At 44.9% G+C, this 26,465-nt stretch overlaps 2 protein-coding genes across 2 annotated transcripts; one reads left to right on the top strand and one right to left on the bottom strand.

Moving 5' to 3' along the window:
• Positions 1 to 2,548: 2,548 nt before the first annotated feature.
• Positions 2,549 to 11,504, top strand: LOC123760706 (uncharacterized). Its single transcript, XM_069328735.1, has 3 exons — positions 2,549 to 2,578; positions 3,427 to 3,886; positions 11,473 to 11,504. Exons 1-3 carry the CDS (start codon positions 2,549 to 2,551, stop codon positions 11,502 to 11,504), a joined length of 522 nt encoding a protein of 173 aa, XP_069184836.1.
• Positions 11,505 to 21,091: 9,587 nt separating this feature from the next.
• On the bottom strand, positions 21,092 to 26,108 carry LOC138367310 (uncharacterized). The gene is made up of 3 exons (XM_069328736.1): positions 25,957 to 26,108; positions 25,718 to 25,804; positions 21,092 to 22,436 (listed from the first exon to the last, which is right to left on the bottom strand). Exons 1-3 carry the CDS (start codon positions 26,106 to 26,108, stop codon positions 21,092 to 21,094), a joined length of 1,584 nt encoding a protein of 527 aa, XP_069184837.1.
• Positions 26,109 to 26,465: the final 357 nt, after the last annotated feature.

Consider the following 26,465-nt stretch of genomic DNA (forward strand, 5'->3'; position numbering starts at 1 on the left):
CAAAGGGGATCTGAGACTTCCCCAAAACAAGAGGTTTTATCAAAATTCGATAGTGACAATGGTGGTTTTTTTATGTTGTTTGAAACAGTTTTTCATTATTAATGTAAACAGCAGTGGAGTTAATATTATTTTTGGGTCTACTTTCGCTCTTTTATCTTTTATTAAGAGCCAATTTTTTTTCCCTTCGTCACTCAATGGAATACTTTGGTCGGTCTTCGTCATGGGTCGGTATGCTCGTGTATACATAGAATACATAGATATGCAGTATGAATGTAATATGAATGTCATGTACAAATTATGATTTACCATTCCGAGAATATGTATAGAATGTAAGGTGATGATTTTCTAGATTTGGTTAGGACGATTTAGGCGTATTTACAGTAAATGAGCTTGGCCTCTCCAGGGCACAAAGCCAGGGTGCAAGTTCGAAGCTACGAACTTGGACTCGTAGCTTCGAATGTAAACAGGTTGAGACACGTGTAAAATATGACTGACTCTCCACGATGGGGATAGTCATATTGTGTACTTACAACGTAGTCTTTCCTCCCAGTTGAACTCACAGTGTTATTTTTTTTAAGAGATCAGAATATTTTTTCTTGGATAACGCTCGTACTGGAGGCTCGAACCCAAGCCTACAACCGATTTTGGGTTTATGATGAAGGCCTATGTGGTACACACTGGTTATAGTAAGCCGTGACACACATAAACCGAGCAGCAAGTACACTTGAGCCTTGAACAATGTCTAGACTTACGAGGTGTCTGGCGATGGGTCGAGGTAAGGCGTCTGCACGATTGATGATTGATGAAGATTAAGCCACCCAAGTGGTGGCACGGGTATGAATAGCCCGAATTTGCACTATAGTGAACGACAGATATATATGAATTCATCCGACTTTCCAAGAAGACAGAAAGTATAACTAGACAGTATTTACAGAATTGAATTACGGGCTATTCATGCCCGTGCCACTTCTTGCATGGCTTAATTTTCATCAATCAATCAATACACAATTCAACGTTTGCATACCAAACTGTTCACTACTTGTTCTACTGGCAAATAACACGCTGAGAAAAAATGCTAAATAAATTTCCTCAATAAATAACGACTAAAAAAAAACTGCCCTAACCCAAGTCTAACCTATCTTGGGCCCAAACTTGCCTAGTCCTAACCTAACCCTAGCTAAGCTAAATATAGTACACGTTCTATATTTTACTTAGATTAGGTCAGATTTTGCCGATTTTCTATTATCGATTATCGAAAAGCAAATCGATTTTCTGTCGATTTATTTTTTCCCCAGATTTATTTGTTTCTCATCTGTCAATAACCCCAACGGGGGCTTTTAGCTATGTATTTGAAGTTGGGGTTGCACGTCCGAACTGCATACCAAAGTAATGGTCCCACATAGGTTATAAACGTCAAAATGCTTAATTGTCAGTGTCTGTAAAGCTATGTAGACGTTTGTAAGATTGTCGTACATTGTTCTGGTAATTTGCGCCATTCGTGGTTAGTTTGGGGTTATATCCATCCACTAATAGATTTTTCCTGATTGTTAATCGTTACACTAACCACTTGGACTGGACGGTAGAGCGACGGTCTCGCTTCATGCAGGTCAGCGTTCAATCCCCGATCGTCCAAGTGGTTCTTGGGCACCATTCCTTCCCCCGTCCCATCCCATCTCAAATCCTTTTCCTGATCCCTTCCCAAGTGATGGTAATGACTTGGCGCTTTCCCCTGATAATTGCCTCCCTTCCTTATTTGATCTTGCTCCTGGGGTTACCATCCAGGGGCCAGATTCACGCAAGCACTTACGAACCTGTACATCTTTTCTCAATCTTTGGCGGCTTCGTTTACAATTATTAAACAGTTAAGGAGCTCCGAAGCACCAGGATGCTGTTTATAACAATAACAACAGTTGAATGGGAAGTTTTCATGCCTGTAAACTGTATAATAAATGTAACCAAAGCCGTCAAAGATTGAGGAAAGATGTACACGTTCGTAAGTGCCTTCGTGAATCTGGCCCCAGTGTTGTGTAGTGGCGTTCCTCGGGGAAGGAGTCCAGTTGAGTTTTTGACACGCTCTGGCGCGTATTTTGGTCTTTTTTTCATCATCCTGCAATCATTTTTGGTCACCACGACCCAGAGGTGTTTTCACCGGGGACTGCTTAGCGGGCTGGTATAGTTATATGTCCTGTACCACAGTAGTCTGCGTCCTCCCATTCCCGCGCTCATTCCCCTGGCGGGAAAGAAGCGATTGGATACGTTGTTGTTGTTGTTATAGATTCAGCTACTCAGAACAAGTTCCAAGTAGCACGGGCTATGGTGAGCCCGTAGCTTACCTGGCACAGGAGCGGGGCAAGTAGCACGGGCTATAGTGAGCCTGTAGTGGACTTACCTGACACAGGAGGGGATTGGATACGTTTCCTTTCACTGATGTACCTGTTCACTCTCTCCAACACCCTCATTTCTAAGAAACGGTTAACGCAGTATATCGTTAACTCTGTTCGTCCACTCCTTACACCTTCAACTAAATGATCGTTTGCGAGGTGCAACGATGAGCTTAACGAGTGTGAACTACCGCACGGTAAACCATGGCTGGTAACAAGGCGGTGGCAGAAATGCTGGCGTGATATTTCACATCTCAAAAAGGGCAACACAAAAGTTCGGAGAAGGCCATTAAGGACGCTGTAAAATTTCATTGGTTGTTTAATGAGTTTTTAACGTTATATTCTACGTTTTGGGTAATAACGACTTGGCTGTTATTACTCGGCCACAGTCATCGTGTATTTGGAGCTCCATGTGTGTGTGTGTGTGTGTGTGTGTTTGTGTTTGTGTCTGTGTGTACTCGTCTAGTTCACTTAGTTGTGCTTGCGGGGTTGAGCTCTGGCTCTTTGGTCCCGCCTCTCAACTGTCAATCAACAGGTGTACAGGTTCCTGAGCCTATTGGGCTCTATCATATGTATATGGAGTCAGCCTCCACCACATCACTGCCTCTGTGTGTGTGTGTGTGTGTGTGTGTGTGTGTGTGTGTGTGTGTGTGTGTGTGCGTGCGTGCGTGCGTGCGTGCGCGCGTGACACTCTCTACAAGCACAATAGGTGTACATGACTACATCTACAACACTCTGGGTGTGTACGTTCCTGTGAATGGATTTGTATCTGTGTTAACCCAAGTCTGTGTGAGTTTGTGTGCGCAGAGTACCAGAGAACAACCTGACTCTTGATTCCTGCTTGATGGGGTTCTGGGAGTTGTTTTACTCCCCAAGCCCGGCCCGAGGCCAGGCTTGACTTGTGAGAGTTTGGTCCCCTAGGACCAAAACACAGTAAACTCTTAAACTCTTACTTTTGTAAAGAGTAAGAGTTTACTCTTTACTCTTTACTTAACTTTACTTTAGTAAAGTTAGTAAAGTTTAGTTTACTTACTTTACTTGAAAGAGTAAACTCTTTGCTCTTAACCAAGTAAAACGCATCCCCGTCAAACTCACCCCCGTCCAACGTATCCCCGTCAAACTCACCCCCGTCAAACGCATCCCCGTCAAACGCACCCCCGTTCAACGCACCCCCGTCCAACGCATCCCCGGCAAACGCATCCCCGGCAAACGCATCCCCGGCAAACTCACCCCCGTCAAACGCACCCCCGTCAAACGCACCCCCGTCAAACGCACCCCCGTCAAACTCATCCCCGTCAAACTCATCCCCGTCAAACTCATCCCCGTCAAACTCACTCCCGTCAAACTCACCCCCGTCAAACGCACCCCCGTCCAACGCATCCCCGGCAAACGCATCCCCGTCAAACTCACCCCCGTCAAACGCATCCCCGTCAAACGCATCACCGCCCAACGCATCCCCGTCAAACTCACCCCCGTCAAACTCACCCCCGTCAAACTCACCCCCCGTCAAACGCACCCCCGTCAAACGCAACCCTGTCAAACGCATCCCCTGTCAAACACCCCCCCCCCGTCAAACGCACCCCCCTTTAAACTCACCCCCGTCAAACGCACCCCTCCTCCCCCCGTCAAAAGCACTTCGTCGCTTTTATACACACAAATCTCCTCTTGTCTTAATTTTAAATCAACATAATTTCAGCACAACGATTTCAGTGAAGTATTCTGTACCCAAGTGTTGTGAAGCCTCTGAAGCCATCAGTGTTGGAAACCAACCTGTCCTCACACCTGAATCCACCGTATCGACCATATCGTCGCAAATGTAGGTGCTTCAGGGAAATACAGAGCACCACAAGAGCAACGCTTCCTCGTATCAATGAGCATTGGCTTCGATATCCTTAGGTAGATTGCCTAGGTTCATACGCTTCTGGTTAGCCAAAACAGCTGCATTTTTTACGCAGTGGCAAATGGAGAGATCAGCGTGGAAATACATCTGTCGTATTTCGTGCTTTTATACTTCAGCAAGACCTTTGTTGCTGTATCCTGGGGCTCTGTCCTGGGACCTCTTGTTATCTATAATATCTATAATATATGTAATTGATTTGCACACATAATTGAATAGTGACATTTGTAAATCTGCATTAGATACAATAATAGGGCGAGAAATAAATTCAGAAGGCAATTTGGTTCAAGACTATCTTAAGAGGCTCTCTAAATGGACGAAAGATTGGTATATGTGGCTTGATCTGGATAGTGTTGAAATTGTGAGAGAGTGAGAGAAAGCTCTGGGAGTCATGATTAGTGCGGATCTTGTGTCCAAAAATCAGTGCATAAATATACCAAATAAGGCAAATAAGAAGCTGGGATTTATTTCTAGAATAGTTAAGAGCATGACATCAATATTAGATGTGTTGTTGTTAACTCGTCTACATATAAATCCTGGAATAATAACATGATAAAAATTCCACACATGTATTTTTATATTTTATGTAAAGATTTGAACTACACCAAGTCTTTTGCACTCTCCTGAGTGGATCCTCAAGGTCTGAGTGTAGGGTTTGGACGAGACTTGCAACTCAACGACTAATACCACGTCGTTGAGATGCAAGTCTCGCCGAAACCATGTACTCAGTCCTTGATAAAGCACTCAGGAGAGTGCGAAGAACTTGGGGTACTTCAAATCTTTAAATAAAATACATAAATACATAAGTGTGTGGGTTTTTCCTTCATCAAATATTATTCTCCAGTTTCTTCTTGCTCATGTTAGGCTTCCTTTATATTTTTCCAGATCAGGTTTTGGTCTCTGTACTATAAAATAGGAACATAAATTCTCTTGAACTTTTCCTTTCTCTCATATCAATTTAACGATTATTGCAAGTGGTTTCCTCATGGGCTCGTACACCTTGTTTACTACCTACAGTCAGTATAGACTGTTGCCCAATCACCTGGTGGCATGCCCACCTCTGCCCGCGGGAGCTCCGCTGGTTTGTAATATTTCCTGGAATCTCCCGCTAATAAAGTATCTTAAGTATCAGGTGGTAGCCTCACTACTTGGCCATTCATAGAAGTCTTCCTCTTAATATATTTAATTGTGTAGCTTTCAATTATTTTTTTCTAGTTGTCAATCTCGTAAATGCTCATTTGTTTTTCAATCTTCTGCTTCTGACGTCCGCCCTCCAGCAGCTGAGGTTATCCATAGTGGTTCACTCAATACCTTTACCTAGATCCTCTTCTGTTTTCTCTCTCGCCGTCGGGCGCCGTCGGATGAGGGTGAAATTGTTGTAAGAAACCTAGTTATTTGGCAAATACATTTTGTGTAGACATTTCGATGCAGTATTTTTTGTCACTTGCAAGTCTTCCAGGCGCTGCACTCCTGCCTCTTGTTGTTGGGAGAAGCGTTCTTGTGCTCCCTTGGTAAGCCTTAGCAATTATATATACACCAACAGTATGCACAAACATTTAACAGAACTGTTGTAATACGCACAGTGGCTCTTCCACCACTCAGAGTTGAGCAGTGACATTTGACAAACAGGTTAATATATATGTACGTCAAAATATATGTACAATAGTCCACATCGTTACTGTAAATACTATCTAAGCAGGAGGATGGGCTGGCTTAGAAGATGGCTCACTCTTAGTCTATCTGCTATCCTTTCGCCAAAGAATTAGCTTCAACAGCCACATTCACCTGCCATCCACAGCACATAACCCGAACCACAGAAAGTAGTGTTCCGTAGGGAGGGGGAAAGAGGGAGGGGAAGGGGGAAGGCGGCTAAATATGATAGAGAAATTAACATAGAGTGCTTGATGATGGGGGTGGAGGTGAGACTACAGCGCCACGCTCGTGACAGCGTACCGGGAAAGAGACCCCATTTGTCAGGCGCATGGGGGCGAGGGGGGCGCCAGGAAAGCGAATATACACAAGAAAACAACGTCGCGTTTAGGCCAAATTATCGCAAGCAAAATTGCATGTTTCTGGCAATTTATTATCATTGGCTTTATAATGCGATTCATCAATGCCTCTGCCACTTGTTATTTCTAAATTATCGACGTGGCTATAGCAGAGTTAGCAGCCATTCATAATCATTATTTTGTTTTCAGAGTTTGGGGGGTTAACGCGCGCTCCTTCCAGATCGCTTATGGCAGAAGCGATTGTACATGTTGAGGTAAGTGCATATTAATGGCTCGTGTTATAACCTGGGCTGAGGGATGGGGTCGGGGGGGGGGGCAGAGCGGTGCTTTGGGGAGGGGCGATGAATGGAATCGCCGGATCGGGGCGATGAGGTGTGATGGTCTGTATCTATGTGTGTTTGTACGTACGTCTATCACATCACACATGTGTATGTAATTATATATATATATATATATATATATATATATATATATATATATATATATATATATATATATATATATATATATATATATATATATATATTATTAAATATGACCGAAAAAGTAAGATTAATAAACACGAATTTTCTCTATCTTTCTTACGTTTCTTTTCACTGTTGATGGTAATTCAAAGATCAATTCTCCAAAATTCATTTTTATTTCTAGTCTGACGCGACACTTGGGCGCGTTTCGTAAAACTTATTACATTTTCAAACACTAGTTTACAAACACACAACTGAAACTGAATAGAGCTTACACATCTTCGAGTTTATATCTACATTTGGGTGAGGTGGATGAGGTGAAACCAAACTTTCAACAATGGGTATTGAATGGGTATTAAATTCAAACACAAGACAGAACACGAAACAATGGGTATTGAATGGGTATTAAATTCAAACACAAGACAGAACACGAAACAATGGGTATTGAATGGAAGTAATTGTAGAAAGCCTATTGGTCCATATTTCTTGATGCTGCTATATTGGAGCGGAGTCTTGAAGTGGGTAGAATATAGTTGTGCATTAATTGGCTGTTGATTGCTGGTGTTGACTTCTTGATGTGTAGTGCCTCGCAGACGTCAAGCCGCCTGCTATCGCTGTATCTATCGATGATTTCTGTGTTGTTTGCTAAGATTTCTCTGGTGATGGTTTGTTTGTGGGAAGAGATTATATGTTCCTTAATGGAGCCCTGTTGCTTATGCAAGCCCTGCATAAGCAACAGTAATATATATATATATATATATATATATATATATATATATATATATATATATATTTATATATATATATATATATATGTATATATATATATATATATATATATATATTACTGTTGCCCAATATATATATACATATATATATATATCCCTACTATAAAGTAGGATCTCTACTTAATTTTTTAATTATATAAATTGGGACAGTAACCAAGCATTACTCTCTCTACGCTTTCACTCTCCAGTGATTTCTGTTACGAAATCAATATAGTAATAATCACCGAGCCCCTTGCTTGAGAAGTCTATTTTAAGTAATCAGAATTATCTTTTCCCTAATTTTAAATTGTTTGTTTTTAACAAATTATACACAACTCGCCGAAGACGTCGGTAACGAGGGTACAAGTGGGAGAGAGTACATTTATTTATTTATTTATTTAAATATATGAGTTCTTGCATTCTTGTAAAGCCACTAGCACGCATAGGCGTCTCGGGCAGGTCCTTAATGACAGTTTTCCCCCGGAATACGAACCACCAAATCGTTTATGAACCAGTTGCCCATTCACTGCTGGGTGAACAGAGGCTACAGTTAAGGATTGGCGCCCAGTCAATCCTCCCCGGCCAAAATGCTATTCAAAGGCCAAAGCGCCTGGCGAGTGCTTTACCACTGCGCCACGAGGACCAAAGGTTCGAAGGACAGTTACACATAGTTTGGTGACGTTACAAAGAAAAACAATCCTCTCTGATACCCATTGTGTACCTCTGTAGCCCTCTCTAACATGGCCTGTGGGATGGGTATGGGGTACGTAATAAAATATTTAACTAACTAAACTGTTACCATCGTTACAAAATACATATATGTAAGTATAATTGGTGTTTTCATATCGCATAGACTCCTTCCAGGATGCTCTCTTGCACCAATGTCAATCAGCTTGCTATATGTCTTGTCTACGGCTATTTTAGCTCTCTCGCTCGCCTGATGATATCGATTAATTATAGATTACTGATGTCTCGACGCAAATATCACGGTGAAGGCAGGGAAACGAAATCGTTTTAATATTAAACTAGACTTTTCTCAAGGAAATGACTTGAAGACTTTTTTTTCTGGGGTGTAAAGAGTCGAGAGAAGAGGTGTTGGCAGTCGCGCTCTTCCTTCGATTTGAACTTTTCGCCGCCCTTGTGTAATCTAATTGCTAATTTGTGTTTCTTCAGTTCCTTGGTTTCTTGAAACATTTAAAGGTAGATATTGTACTTACTGAATCGAAACACCCTTCGATTAGAAAACAATTATTATTGTTAACGTTGCATTTCTTGAAGAGAATACGTCACCATGGTATGGCTGAAAACATAGAAAACACACACACACACACACACGCACAAGGGGACACAGGTGGAAACTGAGTGCCCAAATGAGCCACAGAGACATTAGAAAGAACTTTTTTAGTGTCAGAGTGGTTGACAAATGGAATGCATTAGGGGGTGATGTGGTGGAGGCTGACTCCATACACAGTTTCAAGTGTAGATATGACAGAGCCCGATAGGCTCAGGAATCTGTACACCTGTTGATTGACGGTTGAGAGGCGGGACCAAAGAGCCAGAGCTCAACCCCCGCAAACACAACTAGGTGAGTACAACTAGGTGAGTACACACACACACACACACACACACACACACACACACACACACACACACACACACACACACACACACACACACACACACATATGAACTATTCAACACTGGAGGGACGCGAACAAGGGGACACAGGTGGAAGCTGAGTACCCAAATGGGCCACAGAGACATTAGAAAGAACTTTTTCAGTGTCAGAGTAGTTAGTAAATGGAATGCACTAGGAAGTGATGTGGTGGAGGCTGACTCCATACACAGTTTCAAATGTAGATATGATAGAGCCCAGTAGGCTCAGGAATCTGTACACCAGTTGGTTGACGGTTGAGAGGCGGGACCAAAGAGCCAGAGCTCAACCCCCGCAAGCACAATTAGGTGAGTACAATTAGGTGAGTACACACACACACACATTTTCAAGTGTAAATATGATAGAGCCCAATAGGCTCAGGAGCCTGTACACCTGTTGATTGACGGGACCAAAGAGCCAGAGCTCAACCCCCGCAAGCACAACTAGGTGAATACACACACACACACACACACACACACACACACACACACACACACACACACACACACACACTGAAACGAAGGTGTGGGTAGACACTTTCACATGTGTAGGGGTTGGGTTGCATCGTATTTCATATTTGTGACAACTAACTGGCTTGTAGAAATTCGGACTTATAGAAGTTATTTAACCGTTTTTGCCTGTTTTCATCGAGTGTTATAAACCAATCAAATGACGACGTTTCTCTCCGTGCTAGAAATGTCTTTTGTTTTCGTATATATGGGGCTGGATGTCTAAATTTCAGCCACATTATTGTGACATGTCTGCCACCAACCAAACAGTTAGGAACCAGTTAAATCGTTATAACCTAACCACAAGTTAGAAACCCCCCGGAATACCAGAAGCCATAGAAAACGTCACAAACCAACCAGAACGATTTAAACCATCCATAGAAACCAAACAAATCGTTGAAATCTGTTGGTGAGGATTTTTTCTCAGTATCTTATTATTAATTGGTTGAAGGTTTCTTGTTTTATATTTTCTTTCTTGAAATATGACTACAACATTGTTCCAGCTTATGGTAACATAAAAAAAAAAATTATTCAGGAAAATTTGGCTTGTTAGGCAACTTGGCCACTTTGGCATGAATGTGTTAAGAGATTCACGTCCTAGTCATATAAATAGCTAACCACCTTGTAATAGATATTGACATTTTATTCACTTGGACTAACGTAGCCTCGGACGGCAAACCACAAAAGCAGCAGGCCGCCGATCTACCAACTGAGTCACCAGCATCCCTTAATAGGAAGGATTCCACAGTCGCCTATCTGCTGGCCAACTGAAACTTTAGGCCTTCCCTTGAGTGCCACTTTGGCACAAACGTGTTATTAATATTAGTAATCTTTATAAAACAGAATGTTTCTCTTTTCAAGGTAGGAGGCCAGAGGCTTGAGGCAAACCTCGCCTAACTTTTGAAGATGACACCTAAAAGGTATCGGAGTGTCACAGGCTACTCGGGGTCGGCCCCACTGCCACCTTCTAAGAAATATCGGCATCAGTAGCGACCCCCGTTTTTTTTCGTGGAGTCTGAAAACGGAGATTTGTTTTTAATAGAGTCTTTAGTACTTTTTCAGCATTTTGCAATGTAAAATTTTGTGGAAAAGAGAGGAAGAGGAGAGGTGGGAGAAAGGTGGAGAGGGTGGGGAAGTGGGTGAAGTGAAAGGGGAGATTGAGGAAGAGAGGGGGGGGGAGGGAAAGGGAGTGTGAGGATGTTGGTGGAAACGGAGATGAAAGGTAGATAGGGGGAAGAGAGGAGACAAGAATAGCAGAAGAGGGGTGATAAAGAGGGGGGGAAGATGGATAAAGAGAAGGGGAGAAAAGCGGAGCGGATGGGAGACGAGATTGAAAAAGAGGGGTGAGAGAACACAAGGGGAGGGGGATAGGGTGAGGAAAAGGGGGGAAGAGGGAGATTGGAGAGAGGGTAAAAGAGCCACAGGTACCCCCAGTGGGTGTACCCGTGTCTCTCTTTTACTCAAGCAATATTGAGCCATTATCATCGTATAATATGATAATGATAACACTATTTTGATTATAAACAAAATACAGAGGATCGGACCTCAGAGATGACTTAGAGGTAAAGTAGTTGTGTTGTTTATATAGTCATTACGCGATGCTTAGGTTAGCAGTGCATATCGTGAGGAATATGGTCGTAAGCCTAGCCTAGTTAAGCAGCCGGTACTAGTGAGGAAACTTGCACTAGTGAAGGGCGCACTTGACTGATCCCACCAGGCCGTTACAGCATTCAGTGTAGCGGCTCCAGGCATCATTGTTGAATAGTTGAATGATCATTGTTGTTGTTTTAGATTTAGCTACTCAGAACGAAGGGTCCATGTAGCACGGGCTATGGTGAGCCCGTAATCGAGGCATCAGCCCACTGTGCAACGTAACTCCCAGTGAGGATCACGTCGTTTCGATATCGTGCTACACCGCTCTTCTCCTCTCCTGAAGACCTTGGAGGTACGGGACCCTGCATGTTCTCCTGGAGCTCGGGATGTTTCACTCTGACTACTCTTGTGTAGTCAAGAGTTGCATGAAGCACTTGATTTGGAGCACTTTAACCTTCATCGACACAGTGATGTTAGCCCCGTTTCCCTTCTGAGCCAAAATTTATGATTTATTATTTTGTGGCAGCTCGATTACCATTGGTGGTTGCGCCAGGCCTGTCTCACTGTGATTGATGAGCTGTGATAGCCCATTACTGATTGATACACTTCAGGTACTTAAATGTGACGTGTCTACCACCATTTTCAATTTATTTTTGAATGTCAACTGAACTCTCTCTCTTTCCTAAATAACATATATAAGAGTTTTGAGTGTTGACATGTTATTTACAAGTGCCAAACACATGTATAATCTCTAACAGTGTATACAAGCTGTATATACATGTTAGAGATGACTAGTATATAAAAATGAGAGATGCTCAACAATAGCAATGATTGCACAGACAGAGGAATCAGGATGCGCGCAACTTGCATAATGTGCAATGTATCTAGCGCGGCACTCAGGGGATTGCTATGGGTCGTTGCTCACTGTGTTATACTGCACGTCCAGCAAACGTACCACCAAACCACCAACGGGGTCTGTTGTTAACGGTATGCCGTTATTGCAGCGTTGCAACGACGTATACATTGTAAACAACGGCGATGTGGTCAGCTTGATCTCGCGTATATGTGGAGACTCTATACCCAGGGTAGAATCTGGCATGTTGACAGTGAAGTTTGTTCAGGCGCCCCAGGGTGAACTTGACCGCTCCAGGGTGAATGTGGCCGCCCCAGGGTGAACTTAGCCACCCCAGAGTGAACTTGGCCGCCCCGGGGTGAGCTTGGCCGCCCCGGGGTGAACTTGGCTGCCCCGGGGTGAACTTGGCCGCCCCGGGGTGAACTTGGCCGCCCCGGGGTGAACTTGGCCGCCCCGGGGTGAACTTGGCCGCCCCGGGGTGAACTTGGCCGCCCCGGGGTGAACTTGGCCGCCCCGGGGTGAACTTGGTAGTTGTCTTAACTTGTGAGTACACTGCGAAGGACCTTTGGGCTAATGTCGATATACGGAAGGTGCCCTTCATGCTGAGGTATACTTCACAGGGGGGACATGCTGAGGTATACTCAGGGGGGACATGCTGAAGTATACTTCACAGGGGGGACATGCTGAGGTATACTTCACAAGGGGACATGCTGAGGTATACTTCACAAGGGGACAGGCTGAGGTATACTTCACAAGGGGACATGCTGAGGTATACTTCACAAGGGGACATGCTGAGGTATACTTCACCAGGGGACAGGCTGAGGTATACTTCACCAGGGGACAGGCTGAGGTATACTTCACAAGGGGACAAACTGAGGTATACTTCACAAGGGGACAAACTGAGGTATACTTGAGGTACCCTCATATCTGGTGTGAAAACCATATTGAGCCAAACGTTCAGGTCTGAACAGACACGCAACGAGAGGACACCAACCAGTTTAGGCCCAACATAATGGCCTTGTTTCAACCAGACACCTATATCTATGGGCAGCACAAAACGTGGACCAGACTGTGCGACACAGTGTGGGTGCCAGGATCAGGTTGGGTTACCGTAACCTGTGGCAGGTGGCTACAGGTGACGGATCTCCCAATCCTGAGCACTCCAGGTGCAAACTCTGTGAGCAGGAACTGCGGCATGATCTCCCACACTACATTATTGTATGCCTCGTTATCAGACCATTCAGACCCGTTGGCATGAGGTACCTGGAATTTGTGCAACTGCTTTATCCACTTCCATGTACAGGAGGATATATATCCATAATGCATTTGGAGTTTGACATTGTCCATTCGTAACAATAACTATCCAGTAAGATGGGGGCTCTAGTATCACATAGATGGTGGCTCTAGTATCACATAGATGGGGCTCTAGTATCACATAGATGGGGCTCTAGTATCACATAGATGGGGCTCTAGTATCACATAGGGGCTCTAGTATCACATAGCTTGGGGCTCTAGTATCACATAGATGGTGGCTCTAGTATCACATAGATGGGGCTCTAGTATCACATAGCTTGGGGCTCTAGTATCACATAGATGGTGGCTCTAGTATCACATAGATGGGGCTCTAGTATCACATTACTTGGGGCTCTAGTATCACATAGATGGTGGCTCTAGTATCACATAGATGGGGCTCTAGTGTCACATAGATGGGGGCTCTAATATCACATAGATGGGGGCTCTAGTGTCACATAGATGGGGGCTCTAGTATCACATAGATGGGGCTCTAGTGTCACATAGATGGGGGCTCTAGTATCACATAGATGGGGCTCTAGTGTCACATAGATGGGGGCTCTAGTATCACATAGATGGGGCTCTAGTATCACATAGATGGGGGCTCTAGTATCACATAGATGGGGCTCTAGTGTCACATAGATGGGGGCTCTAGTATCACATAGATGACACGTGTTACAAACTCTATAACCCTTCTTATAGTCAAGGCCTCTAAGGTAGCCTAAGCTGGCTTACCTAACACTGTTATTACAACCAAAAATGTACTGAGCACCTTAATCTGTATTTTGTTTTGTGTGTGTGTGTTTGTTACATATGATTAGTTGTTAATGTGTGCGTGTGTCCGGTGACACGGGTCCAGTGTCACACGGACACACTTACACCGTCCAGTGTCACACGGACACACTTACACCGTCCAGTGTCACACGAGCACACTTACACCGTCCAGTGTCACACGGGCACACTTACACCGTCTAGTGTCAGACGGACACACTTACACCGTCCAGTGTCACACGGGCACACTTACACCGTCCAGTGTCACACGGGCACACTTACACCGTCCAGTGTCACACGGACACACTTACACCGTCTAGTGTCAGACGGACACACTTACACCGTCCAGTGTCACACGGGCACACTTACACAGTCCAGTGTCACACGGGCACACTTATACAGTCCAGTGTCACACGGGCACACTTACACCGTCCAGTGTCACACGGGCACACTTACACCGTCTAGTGTCAGACGGACACACTTACACCGTCCAGTGTCACACGGGCACACTTACACAGTCCAGTGTCACACGGGCACACTTATACAGTCCAGTGTCACACGGGCACACTTACACCGTCTAGTGTCAGACGGACACACTTACACCGTCCAGTGTCACACGGGCACACTTACACAGTCCAGTGTCACACGGGCACACTTATACAGTCCAATGTCACACGGGCACACTTATACAGTCCAGTGTCACACGGGCACACTTACACAGTCCAGTGTCACACGGACACACTTACACAGTCCAGTGTCACACTGACACACTTACACAGTCCAGTGTCACACGGACACACTTACACCGTCAAGTGTCACAAGGACACACTTACACCGTCCAGTGGCACACGGGCACACTTACACCGTCCAGTGGCACACGGGCACACTTACACCGTCCAGTGTCACACGGGCACACTTACACCGTCCAGTGTCACACGGGCACACTTACACCGTCCAGTGTCACACGGACACACACCGTCCAGTGTCACACGGACACACTTACACCGTCCAGTGTCACACGGACACACTTACACCGTCCAGTGTCACACGGACACACTTACACCGTCCAGTGTCACACGGACACACTTACACCGTCCAGTGTCACACGGACACACTTACACAGTCCAGTGTCACACGGACACACTTACACAGTCCAGTGTCACACTGACACACACAGTCCAGTGAACTGTATATCCGGTCCGCTAGTGTTATCAGGGGCCCCTGTGACTGCGGTTCCTTATCACTCTATCACAATACAGGATCAGCGGCATAAACAGCCTCGCCAGCTCGGCCCCATCTCGGGTATACATACATACATACATACATACATACATACATACATACATACATACATACATATAATTGTTAAGTTTAAAATATTAGGATAAATATGGCTAAAATATTTGGATTTTCGTTTCCTGATTTTGCGGCGGATGTCAAATATTTCTTATTTGGACTTATATATTCGTGCCATTAATGTGGACATTTAAATAACAGTTTATAGGACTTTGAGCTCTTATCTGCGTCCTTGACCTTTGATAAATCTTCTGTTTTGCTGAATAGTTTCTTCCCTTTCAACACCCCTTCAGTTTGTCTATAACAGTTTGTGTGTTTTTTTTTGGTAGGGATATTCCTGCGCGGGACCTAAGCCTCTGGCTGGCCCACTAATTATTGCTTGTTTCTATTTTACTTGGGCGGAGTATGAGTATTTATGACTCGTGTGATTGCTTCAGTAAGATTTTGCCCCATGTGTTAAACAACTTCTTCAGTTCTTTGTCAAAACACACACACACACACACACACCCACACACACACACACACACACACACACACACACACACACACACACACACACACACACACACACACACACACACAACATGTGAAGGAAGACACAAGGGAAAGAGGAGGGGACACACCGAGCCAATTAGACCTGATTTTCACCCAGAACGTAGAAGACATCGAGAATTTGGAACATGAAATACCTCTAGGGGCCAGTGACCATTGTGTCCTAGTCTTTGACTACATGATGGAATTCAAACTTGTGACCAAGGGACAAGAGGTCTGGGAAAGGAGAGTTGACTACAGGAAAGGGGACTACAGGAGGATAAGGGACTATCTGGGAGAAGTGCAGTGGGAGGAAGAAATTTTAGGTAAAACAGTCCAAGATATGATGGACCTAGTCATACGGAAATGCCAGGATACCGAAGAGAAATTTATACCAACAGTAAAGGAAAAAGGTAAGAGGGAATATAATAACCCATGGTTTAATAGACAGTGTCAGGAAGCAAAAATGGCCAGCAGGCGGGAGTGGAGGAAGTACAGAAGACAAAGGAAAGAGGACAACAGGATCAGATGCAACAGAGCTAGGAACGATTACATTAACATAAGAAGAGCATCGGAAAGAAATTATGAGAACGATATTACGATCAAAGCAAAAAAGCAACCTAAATTACTACACAGCCATATAAGAAGAAAAATATCGGTGAACGACCAAGTGACAAGACTAAGGAAAACAGAGGGGGCATATACTGAGTGAGACAAGGAAATCTGCAAGGCACTGAATGCCAGTTTCCATGGAGTGCTCACAACCGAACCTGAGCAGCTCCCATTGTTACAAGAGTTCCCTAGATGAAAGACTATCAGATATAGAGGTGTCAGCAGAGTAGGTAATGAAACAGTTGACAACACTGGATGCAACTAAAGCAGTTGAACCAGACAAAGTTTCACCGTGGATACTAAAAGATGCAGCGCAGGCCCTCAGCATGCCTCTGGCAAGGATATTTAATGAATCACTTATGTCGGGAGAATTGCCCAATTGCTGGAAGATGGCAAATGTTGTACCGATTTTCAAGAAAGGTGATAAGGAGGAGGCACTTAACTATAGACCTGAATCACTGACAAGCATCCCCTGTAAAACTTGAAAGAATAATTAGGCTAAAACTTGTTGAGCACCTGGAGAGCATTGGGTTTGTAAACAAACATCAACATGGGTTCTGACAAGGGAACCTAACCTTTTGGAATTCTATGATAAAATAACGAGGATAAGACAGGACAGAGAAGGTTGGGCAGACTGCATATTTCTGAACTGCCAAAAAGCCTTTGATTCAGTACCGCACATGAGACTGCTATTCAAACTCGAGAGGCAGGCGAGGGTGGGAGGAAAGGCAAAAGCATGGGTAGGGAACTACCTTACAGGAAGGTGCCAGAGAGTTACGGTAAGGGGCGAGAAGTCGGACAGGCGAACATTAACGAGTGGAGTACCTCAAGGATCGGTGCTGGGACCAATTCTATTTCTAATATATGTTAGCGACATGTTTACAGAAGTAGAGTCCTACATGTCGATGTTCGTGGATGACGCAAAGTTGATGAGAAGAGTTGTGACAGATGAGGATTGTAGAATCCTCCAAGAGGACTTGAACAGGTTGCAGAGATGGTCAGAGAAATGGCTACTGGAATTCAACACGAATAAATGTAAAGTTATGGAAATGGGACTAGGAGATAGGAGACCAAAGGGACAGTACACAATGAAGGGGAACTGCCTACCTGTGACGACGCAAGAAAGAGACCTGGGCGTGGACGTAACACCTAATTTATCTCCTGAGGCACATATAAATAGGATAATGACAGCAGCGTACTCTACATTGGCAAAAGTTAGAACATCATTCAGAAACCTAAGTAAGGAGGCATTTAGGGCGCTTTACACTGCCTACGTGAGGCCAATCTTAGAGTATGCCACCTCATCATGGAGTCCCCATCTGAAGAAGCACATAAGGAAACTGGAAAAGGTTCAGAGGTTTGCAATGAAACTCGTCCCAGCGTTACGAGGGATGGGGTATGAAGAGCGCCTGAAGGAACTGAGCCTTACGACACTAGAAAAGAGAAGGGAGAGGGGGGATATGATAGGAACGTATAAAATACTCAGGGGAATTGACAGAGTGGACATAGACGAAATGATCACACAGAATAGCAACAGAACGAGGTGACATGGGTGGAAGCTGGAAACTCAGATAAGTCGCAGAGATGTTAGGAAGTTTTCTTTTAGCGTGAGAGTAGTGGAAAAATGGAATGCACTTAAGGAGCAGGTTGTGGAAGCAAATTCTATTCATAATTTTAAGACTAGGTATGATAGGAAAATGGGACAGGCGTCATTGCTGTAAACAACCGATGGCTAGAAAGGCGGGATCCAAGAGTCAATGCTCGATCCTTCAGACACAAATAGGTGAGTACACAGTGCAATGTGATGATAGACGAAGGGAACAGGAGTCTAAGCACAAGGTACCAGCTGGGAGAGGAAACCTTCAGGAGCCAGGACGAGAGTAATATTTGGGGGTTGATATCGTACCACACTTGTCCCCTAAAGCCCACATCAAAAGGATAACATCAGCGGCGTATGCAAGACTGGCGAACATAAGAACTGCCTTCAGAAACTTATGTAAGGAATCATTCAGAATCTTGTATACCTCATATGTCGGATCAATACTGTAATATGCGGCTCTAGCCCCGAGTCTACATCTAGTCAAACACAAAACGAAGTTAGAAAAGGTTCAGAGGTATGCCAACAGAATAGTCCCTGAGCTGAGAGGAATGAGCTATGAGGAAAGATTGCTGGAACTGAACCTAACGACACTGGAAGACAGAAGAGTTAGGGGAGACATGATTACTACCTATAAAATCCTCAGAAGAATTGATTGGGAAGATAAAGATAAACTGTTTAGCATGGGTTGGACGCGAACAATGGGACACAGGTGAAAACTTGTACCCAAATGAGCCACAGGGACGTTAGAAAGAATTTGTTCAGTGTCAGAGTAGTTAACAGATGGAATGCATTAGGCAGTGATGTGGTGGAGGCTGACTCCATACACAGTTTCAAATGTAGATATGATAGAGCCCAATAGGCTCAGGAATCTGTACATCAGTTGATTGACAGTTGCGAAACGGTACCAAAGAGCCAAAGCTCAACCCCTGCAAGCACAATTAGGTGAACACACACACACACACACACACACACACACACACACACACACACACACACACACACGCACAATCCTGGAGCCGGTGGCCGAGCGGACAGCACGCTGGACACGTGATCCAGTGGTCCCGAGTTCGATCCTGGGCGCCGGCGAGAAACGATGGGCAGAGTTTCTTTCACCCTATGCCCCTGTTACCTAGCAGTAAATAGGTACCTTGGAGTTAGTCAGCTGTCACGGGCTGCTTCCTTGGGTGTGTGTGTGTATGTTTGATGTGGAGAAAAAAAATAGTAGTAAGAGTTGATTGACAGTTGAGAGGCGGGCCGAATGAGCAGAGCTCAACCCCCGCAAGCACAACTAGGTAAATACACAGGGGGGGGGGGCCTCGCGGCTGAGTTGACAGCGCTCGGGGGGTCGTAGTCCTAATGCCCCGGGTTTGATTCCCGGCGGAGGCGGAAAGAAATGGGCAGTTTCTTCCACTCTGATGCGCCTGTTCACTTAGCAGTATATAGGTACCTGTGAGTTAGACATGTGCTGCAGGCTGCTTCCTGAGGATGTGTGTGTGTGTGTGTGTGTTATAGAAAAATATATATTTGGTAGATATAATAAAGGAAAATAGATTGGTTAGAAAGGCGGCGTCGAAGGGCTAAAAAAGCTCGATTCTGCAAATAAAATAGTAAATACAATTAATAAATACACACACACGCTCACCACTACTAGATGAGTACACAACAGAGCAATTGTAAGATGATGGAAATGGGAATAAACACTGGGAGACCGAAAGAACGATACACAATGAAAGGAAACTACCTCTCCATAACGATTAAAGAGAAAGATCTGGGCGTTTACGGGCTATTCTTACCCGTGCCACCTCTTGGGTGCCTTAATCTTCACCAATCAATCAATCAATCAATCAATCTGGGTGTGGACATAACACCAAACCTAACTAACCTCGGAGGCTCATGCAAAAAGCAACAAATCAGCAACGTATTCTAAACTATTACAATTCAGAATATCTTTCAGGAACGTCAATAAGCGGGTGATCAGATCAGTGAACACCACCTACGTGTAGCTATAGAGCTTCCCGCCCCCTTGTGGGATGGGCCTCGTCTCGGAATTTATCAGGGAGGGATATGAAGAAAACCCGAAAGAACTAGACCTAACTTTGTTAAACAAAATGAAAGAGGAGGAATAACAGACATAAACAATACTTAAGGAGGATTGACAGTAGAAGAGGAGCTGATGTTTACCATAGACAAAGAGGGCATTACTTGATACTGGCGAGTTACACAAGTGTTGGAAAGCTTTATTTCAGCATGAGAGTAGTAGTAACACGGAGTGAACTATAAGCAATGAGCACGTTGTACAAGCGAACACAATTTACAATATCAAAAGATAATATGTCAGATAACCAAGCCAGGAGTCATTGCATTGAACAACTGGTGGCTGGAAAAGCGGGGTCCAAGAGCTATAGCTCAAACATATAGACCAAAAAATGTAATATATCTTAAAGGCAGACTCCATACACAGTTTTGCAAAAATGCTCCCATTGCAAAAAGGTGAAGAAATTAGGTTTAACCCAAATTTTTGTTTGTATTTGCATGACAAATTTTACATTTGGATCTCCATGTATCAGCCTCGAGAAGTTAGGCTGAAGTTCGTACGTTCCTGGTAAGGCAAAACAGTTGCATTTTTTACGGAGTGGCGAATCAAGAAAAAGGAATTAATTTAACCTCAGGGATGTGCGCGTTCCGGAGTGTAACCGTTAAATTGTTTGTTTGATTGTTAGAATTTTTTTAATTTAAGATTTTGTTTGAATTTTAGAATTGTTTGTTTACATATTATTTGACGTCACACTCTGTGTACCTTAGAAACATTAAACGTGTAATGGAACCATTCACAAACAGCAATGGTGGCAGTGCAAAAATCGCACTTAAGTTGTTAAATATTGTTGAAACTGCAGGATGATGAATGTTAAATCGTTCAAGGCGAGCGTTGTAAGGCCACACTGAGATATATTTCGCAGTGGGACAGCGTGAGGCATACTTAATATGGGGCAGGTTGAGGTGTCCTTTGTAAGTGGCACAGCCTGAGGTATACTATGCAGCGAGAGAGGCTGAGGTATACTATGTAGCAGGAGAGGCTGAGGTATACTATGTAGCAAGAGAGGCTGAGGTATACTATGTAGCAGGAAAGGCTGAGGTATACTATGTAGCAGGAGAGGCTGAGGTATACTATGTAGCAAGAGAGGCTGAGGTATACTATGTAGCAGGAAAGGCTGAGGTATACTATGTAGCAGGAGAGGCTGAGGTATGCTATGTAGCAGGAGAGGCTGAGGTATACTATGTAGCAAGAGAGGCTGAGGTATACTATGTAGCAGGAAAGGCTGAGGTATACTATGTAGCAGGAGAGGCTGAGGTATGCTATGTAGCAGGAGAGGCTGAGGTATACTATGTAGCAGGAGAGGCTGAGGTATACTATGTAGCAGGAAAGGCTGAGGTATACTATGTAGCAGGAGAGGCTGAGGTATGCTATGTAGCAGGAGAGGCTGAGGTATACTATGTAGCAGGAGAGGCTGAGGTATACTATGTAGCAGGAGAGGCTGAGGTATACTATGTAGCAGGAGAGGCTGAGGTATACTATGTAGCAGGAGAGGCTGAGGTATACTATGTAGCAGGAGAGGCTGAGGTATACTATGTAGCAGGAGAGGCTGAGGTATACTATGTAGCAGGAGAGGCTGAGGTATACTATGTAGCAGGAGAGGCTGAGGTATACTATGTAGCAGGAGAGGCTGAGGTATACTATGTAGCAGGAGAGGCTGAGGTATACTATGTAGCAGGAGAGGCTGAGGTATACTATGTAGCAGGAGAGGCTGAGGTATACTATGTAGCAGGAGAGGCTGAGGTATACTATGTAGCAGGAGAGGCTGAGGTATACTATGTAGCAGGAGAGGCTGATGTATACTATGTAGGAGAGGCTGAGGTATACTATGTAGCAGGAGAGGCTGAGGTATACTATGTAGCAGGAGAGGCTGAGGTATACTATGTAGCAGGAGAGGCTGAGGTATACTATGTAGCAGGAGAGGCTGAGGTATACTGTGTAGGAGAGGCTGAGGTATACTGTGTAGGAGAGGGTGAGGTATACTACGCAGCAGGAGAGGCTGAGGTATACTACGCAGCAGGAGAGGCTGAGGTATACTACGCAGCAGGAGAGGCTGAGGTATACTACGCAGCAGGAGAGGCTGAGGTATACTACGCAGCAGGAGAGGCTGAGGTATACTACGCAGCAGGAGAGGCTAAGGTATACTACGCAGCAGGAGAGGCTAAGGTATACTACGCAGCAGGAGAGGCTGAGGTATACTACGCAGCAGGAGATGCTGAGGTATACTACGCAGCAGGAGTGGCTGAGGTATACTATGCAGCAGGAGAGGCTGAGGTATACTACGCAGCAGGAGAGGCTGAGGTATACTAAGCAGCAGGTGAGGCTGAGGTATACTATGCAGCAGGACAGGCTGAAGTATATTGTGCGGTGAGACAGGCTGAGGTTTACACCGTAACGGGACAGGTATTTATGGTAAACTTCGTAGAGTGAAAATAATATCAGATGATGCTATCTTCCGTAGACAGATATAGACCTAAGTAAGAGCTGTAAGCCCAGGTAAGAGCTGTAGGCCCAGGTACGAGCTGTAAGCTAGCAGAGAATGTATTTTAACCATGTCTTGTAATAGAGCATTACCATCCCATCCAAAGTCAATATCCCTGAAAACACCAACCGAAACTGCCTCTATTTTCCGCTTGTTACAACTTGTAATAAAGTTGTTACATCTTGGCTTAACGTGTTTATGACGTATTAGAACGTTGTTACAACTTGCTATATTGGTTGTTATAACTGGTTAGGAGGTGTTAAAACTTGTTCGAACGTTGTACCAACGTCGTAGTTTCGGTGTGTATTTGGCGGATAGTCGCTTGCTCTTTATAAACAGAGTACACCTTCGTTAAATTACGTAGATGTTAAGGCGTATTTGCGTATATCTGAAGTCATACGTGCACAAACTCTTCCATAGCTAGTTCCGTGTTCCTCTAATTCTTTCCCTGAGAGGACATGCTCGGATTAGTGTGAAATTGGCACCGTGAGCGTATTACACATCACGTTCAACAATATTCCTAATATTGTTATGAAAATTGGCAGGTGCCGCGCTGAGCCAACTTCACGAATTAACCCGAGTTTACTTCGGAAATTTAATTGCTTGGATCGTCTAATAAGTGACGGCCGCCGGTGTACTTGGTGGCGCTAGTTTTGGGATTAAGAAATTTGTCAGACTAATTAAATAGTTACGATGGTATTCTACGTTCATATTTTTACGAGAAATTACTGATATTTTTTTTATTATTTAGATGACACAAAGAGATATTGAGAAAATTATATCTTCAATATATTATATTTATTGTTCTTAATATAATGTCAAAGAGTTCTGAAGCTAATGGGAATTGTTGCTTTACTATGCAACAATGTTTTACTAAAATGTCAAACATTACCCACAATTGTCCACAAAATTGTCAACAAGTTCTCTAAGATATTTGGCTTGTAATATGTAATACGTAATATGTAAAATAACATAATAGCTTGAAATATGTGCTGATGACATCAATACGGGGTTATCTTGAGGTTATCTTGAGATGATTTCGGGGCTTTTTAGTGTCCCCGCGGCCCGGTCCTCGACCAGGCCTCCACCCCCAGGAAGCAGCCCGTGACAGCTGACTAACACCCAGGTACCTATTTTACTGCTAGGTAACAGGGACATAGGGTGAAAGAAACTCTGTCAATTGTTTCTCGCCGGCGCCTGGGATCGAACCCGGGACCACAGAATCACAAGTCCAGCGTGCTGTCCGCTCGGCCGACCGGCTCGACCGGGGGTAACGGCCACACCCCCGCCTCCCTACTTCAAGGCTCGCCCTATGGGCATCTTCTGTACATTGTTGTATTGTCACCCAGGCCCCTCCCACCTGCTGCCTATGGAGTGCCAGCCTCCCACCTGCTGCCTATGGAGTGCCAGCCTCCCACCTGCTGCCTATGGAGTGCCAGCCTCCCACCTGCTGCCTATGGAGTGCCAGCCTCCCACCTGCTGCCTATGGAGTGCCAGCCTCCCACCTGCTGCCTATGGAGTGCCAGCCTCCCACCTGCTGCCTATGGAGTGCCAGCCTCCCACCTGCTGCCTATGGAGTGCCAGCCTCCCACCTGCTGCCTATGGAGTGCCAGCCTCCCACCTGCTGCCTATGGAGTGCCAGCCTCCCACCTGCTGCCTATGGAGTGCCAGCCTCCCACCTGCTGCCTATGGAGTGCCAGCCTCCCACCTGCTGCCTATGGAGTGCCAGCCTCCCACCTGCTGCCTATGGAGTGCCAGCCTCCCACCTGCTGCCTATGGAGTGCCAGCCTCCCACCTGCTGCCTATGGAGTGCCAGCCTCCCACCTGCTGCCTATGGAGTGCCAGCCTCCCACCTGCTGCCTATGGAGTGCCAGCCTCCCACCTGCTGCCTATGGAGTGCCAGCCTCCCACCTGCTGCCTATGGAGTGCCAGCCTCCCACCTGCTGCCTATGGAGTGCCAGCCTCCCACCTGCTGCCTATGGAGTGCCAGCCTCCCACCTGCTGCCTATGGAGTGCCAGCCTCCCACCTGCTGCCTATGGAGTGCCACCCTCCCACCTGCTGCCTATGGAGTGCCAGCCTCCCACCTGCTGCCTATGGAGTGCCAGCCTCCCACCTGCTGCCTATGGAGTGCCAGCCTCCCACACATCCCTCCACATCGCCAAGGTGTCCCACCACCTAAAGACTGGTACCAAGAGACAGACACAAAGTCAAACTGCGAGAGACGAAGACACAGACAGACGTAGCACAAACATGAAGACAGACACAGAGAAAGATATCTCCTACATACAGAGTATGTAGGAGATACTACAGAGTATGTAGGAGATACTACATACAGAGTATGTAGGAGACATAGTGTGTGTGTGTGTGTGTGTGTGTGTGTAGATGACAACATCTCTCCAAGTGAGGTGCAGAGAAGACCTTCTTTTTCTCCAGGTTGATACATTCACAACCCGCTCTTGGTCGTTGTAGTCAACCTCCTTAAGAGTAGTTAAGAATAGGGCCATTCTGTCTTCTGTTATTCCTTGCTGATGCCAGAATCTCCATTCAAGAATACGTCCCCTCTCCGTGCCTCTGCAGTATGTGCTGGAAGTATGGACATGGTTTCTCGAAGTGCAGTAGCGAGATGTTCTTTCATTCCATGTGTAGTGAGTGAGTGACCCTGTCCAGGTGCGTGTATGTGTTCACTCAACGTTCACAATTGTGTGCGTGTGTTCATTCAACGCTCACAGGTGCATGCGTGAGCACACTCAACGCTCACACAGCTGCATGCGTGAGCACACTCAACGCTCACACAGCTGCATGCGTGAGCACACTCACACAGCTGCACACCTTTGTGCACTTGATAGCAAGAAATTCCTTATAAAGGTCTCATTCTCGATCGGATTTATTGATATGGCTCATCTTATGGTCATTACGACCCGGAGTCATCAGAGGTGAACTGTAATGTTTGTTGTTGAGGAAGGTCGGCGCGGGAGGCAAACATCCCAAACACAATGGCTCCACTGTTTTAAGACAAAAAAAAATACAAAATAAACCGTAATGTTGACTTGTATCGTTATTGCCAGACTTGAAGAGGATTTTTGTTTTGCTAATGGAAAACCAAAGATCACATTGAATTAGTTTTATTGCAAAAACAAAATGTGGAATAGGAGACTTGGGGCTAATGCGAAGGTGTTTTGAGGGATTCTTTGCAATAGTTTGCAATATACCAGGAATACCAGCAGTGATCTGCAGGATATAGAAGATATAGCCGCGATTAAACCCACCAGTATGCAAATTGAGGCGAGACTGAGCAAGTAAGCGCATGTTTGAGCCTCGCTAATAAACCCAAGTCAACATTATCAGGCGATAGCAAAATAATCCAAGTGTGACTTACTGTGTTGACCCAAAGTCACTACCTTCAGGTGAGAACACTTAATTAACCTGCCTGAAACTCGCCGCGCCGGCCCAGGTAAGAATCCTAATTTACCTGTCTCTGACTAATGGAGATTGGTTAAAGGTACTATCCCTACCGGGAATACTAATTACTACGTCTTGCTGTGAGTGAGCTCTACACTGGAGCCAGAACAGCGAGTGTTGCCTCTACTGCTGGAGAAAGGGAAGGAGGTTGTTGTTGTTTAAGATTCAGCTACTGGGAACTAAAAGTTCCAAGTAGCACGGGCT

The sequence above is a fragment of the Procambarus clarkii genome, chromosome 21, assembly GCF_040958095.1.
Source record: "Procambarus clarkii isolate CNS0578487 chromosome 21, FALCON_Pclarkii_2.0, whole genome shotgun sequence".
Lineage (NCBI taxonomy): Eukaryota > Metazoa > Arthropoda > Malacostraca > Decapoda > Cambaridae > Procambarus > Procambarus clarkii.